Source organism: Charadrius vociferus, unplaced genomic scaffold, assembly GCF_000708025.1.
Source record: "Charadrius vociferus isolate BGI_N301 unplaced genomic scaffold, ASM70802v2 scaffold266, whole genome shotgun sequence".
Classification (NCBI taxonomy): Eukaryota; Metazoa; Chordata; class Aves; order Charadriiformes; family Charadriidae; genus Charadrius; species Charadrius vociferus.
In genome coordinates, this window is record NW_009649114.1 from 2,016,026 (window position 1) to 2,018,602 (window position 2,577).

The 2,577-nt window shown below is 65.3% G+C and overlaps 1 protein-coding gene across 1 annotated transcript in view; it reads left to right on the top strand.

Annotated features, from left to right (window-relative positions):
• Positions 1 to 1,873: 1,873 nt before the first annotated feature.
• Positions 1,874 to 2,577, top strand: part of PLEKHA6 (pleckstrin homology domain containing, family A member 6) — a 19,220-nt gene continuing 18,516 nt past the window's right edge. The window contains 3 exon segments of the mRNA XM_009888292.1: positions 1,874 to 1,975; positions 2,075 to 2,179; positions 2,279 to 2,405. Coding sequence (XP_009886594.1) covers positions 1,874 to 1,975; positions 2,075 to 2,179; positions 2,279 to 2,405 — 334 coding nt within the window.

A 2,577-nucleotide genomic window follows, 5' to 3' on the forward strand; every position in this document is an offset into this window, starting at 1 on the left:
GGGTGGGTGGGCAGTGTTGGGGGGGGACAGCCCAAGCTGGGGTTTGGACACGCTGGTGGGTCAGGGCAGCCCCCACTTTCCAGGGTTGGGGCGGTCGGGGTGCTGCTCGCTCGGCGTTTGCATCCTCCCCCGTGTGTCAGCATCATGGGGGACCTGGGACCTGCCCCCCTACAGCCGCGTTATGCCCCTCCAGAGTCACCTGCCGGGGGCAAACGGTGCGGGAGCAGCTCCAGCCCCGGGTGACAAAAACCCCCTTTGGTGCTGTCGGAGCGTGGGCCGGGCGGGCTGTCTCCGCGGATAGCTCGTGTCGGTCGTGGCACAGAAAAGCCCGGTGCTGGGGGCGTTTGGGGAGCGAGTGCTGCCCCTCGGTGCGGGGTGCGTACGCATCGCACGGGTTTTTAAGGTGACCCCAAGCGAGGGGGAGGGCTGGCGGAGGAGAGCGGATCCGTGGCAGGGTGCAGGATGGGACCTGCGAGGGGGAGCAGCTCTCGGCAAGGCTTTTTTGGGCAGAAAGCAGTTAATATCTTCAGAGCCTGGCTGCAGCCCAAGTTCGGGGTGAAGCGTGTGTGGATGGGATGGTCTTGGCAGCGGCGTTTTCTTGCTCAAACTTCCCCTGTTTTGCTGACACGCAGAAGTTCAGCAGCGTGCCGGGCTGGTGGCATGTTGGCTTCGCGGGTGGCTGGGGGCACCGTGTGTGTGGGTGCCCAGCAGCTTTGGGAAGGAGGGGTGTCACGGGGATGATGTCCGATGCAAACTTCCCAGGATGGAGCCCTGAACCCGTGGGTGCACCTCATCCTTCCCTCCTGACGCAGCTCCGGCAGCGAGAGCCCGCGGGGAGCAGCGTGTGAGCGGGTTCCCCAGCCGGAGCAGCGAGGTTTTGGGGTGCCCGGCAATACCGGCTCTGCGGGACAGGGCAGGGACATGGCAAATGCTGCCAGCTGAGCCCGACGGGAGCCCTGCCTCGCTCCTCCCGGCTCTGCCAGGGAGCCCTGCATCACCACCTTTGCACCCCAACATAGCCGAAACATCACCGATGCCGAGCTGGGCCTGATCCAGCCACAACAGCTCGTGCTGGTGGGTCCGGGGCTGATGGTCGGGGTCTGTGTGGTGTACAACCCCACATCGCCTGCTCTTAGCCCGACCGGAGGTGTTTTGGCAAACGGCTCTGAAAGCAGCAAGCCGAAGGGGAGGATGTGGCGCTGGGGACGTCGCTGCGGGCGCAGCCCAGGGTGGGCCATTGCTGCTGCTGCGGCAGCGACTTCTCCTGAGTGGGGTTTCTGGTAATGACTGGGATGCATCCAGCAGAAGTAGCAAGGTCTCGGCCACCAGAAACCTCGTTTCGGCTCCCAGCGAGGCAAAAACTTTCTGGGAAATGCCGATGAAATGTGCTGAGCCGATCTGAAGCGTGGGGTTGGCGGGGGCGCAGGGGAGGGCGATGCTCGGGACAGGGCGATGCTCGGGACGGGGCGCAGGGAGCCAGCGCCGGCACCGGTGCGGGACAGCGAAGCGCTGGGGTCGGAGCAGCAAATGTGCTAAAGGCAAAGGGATTTTGGGAAGGGGCTGGGGCCGAGAGATGCTAACCACCGTCCTGCCACTGTCTCTTGCAGCCACAATGAAAGGCGGAACACGTTCCTGCACCCAGTGACGGGACAGGTCCCCGAGGACAACTCAAGACTTGACTTGCAAAAGTAGGTTGGCTCCTGACTCCTCCGGTTTTGGGGCCCGGGAGTGGGTTGTGATGGGGGACCAAAGTGGGCTGGAGCGTGGGGGTCCGGTGCCTGGGGTGGGGATGCCCGGGGACAGCTTCTGTGGGGTGGAGAAATGCAGATCTGCTGACTCAGCTCTCCTCCTGTGCCGCAGACCAACCTTGGACATGTCAAGCAAAGCGGGTGGCAAGCGACCGGCGACCATCACCAGCGAGCCCTCCAACCACGCCATGGTGTCGGAGGTGCCCTCGGAGCGCCCCGGAGGACGGGTGGGTGCCCACAGCCATGCGGCACGGCAGGCGGCAGTGGAGACGGGGGGTTACCGGGGATCCCCCCAGAGACTGAGTGGCTCCTCTACCCCTCTGCAGGCTTCACGCTCCTCCCGCAAGGGCATCGCCTTCGGGAAGCGCTCCAATTCCATGAAGAGGAACCCCAACGCCGCCGTGACCAAAAGCGGCTGGCTCTACAAGCAGGTACCCGAGCCCCCGCCATGCGGGGGACCCCCCCTGCCCCCCCGGGGGCTGTGCCATCCCCTTCCCAGCCGCCTGGCTCTCACGCCACCTCTCTCGCAGGCCAGCTCGGGGGTGAAGCAGTGGAACAAGCGCTGGTTCGTGCTGGTGGATCGCTGCCTCTTCTACTACAAAGGTACGGCAGCGAGTACCTGCCCCCACTGGCGCTCCCCGTGGCTCGTGGCCCCCGGCAGGACTCAGTAGCCACCAGCTGGCCACCTGCAAGCAGACCCCAGGCTGTCACCAAGCTCGGAGCAGGTTCTGCCAGCGTGGGCAAAGGGATCTAGAGGTGACAGCCCACCGGGGAGTGGTGGCCATGAACAGCACCCCTTTGCGTGGGCGTTTGCCGTGCCGGGGACCCC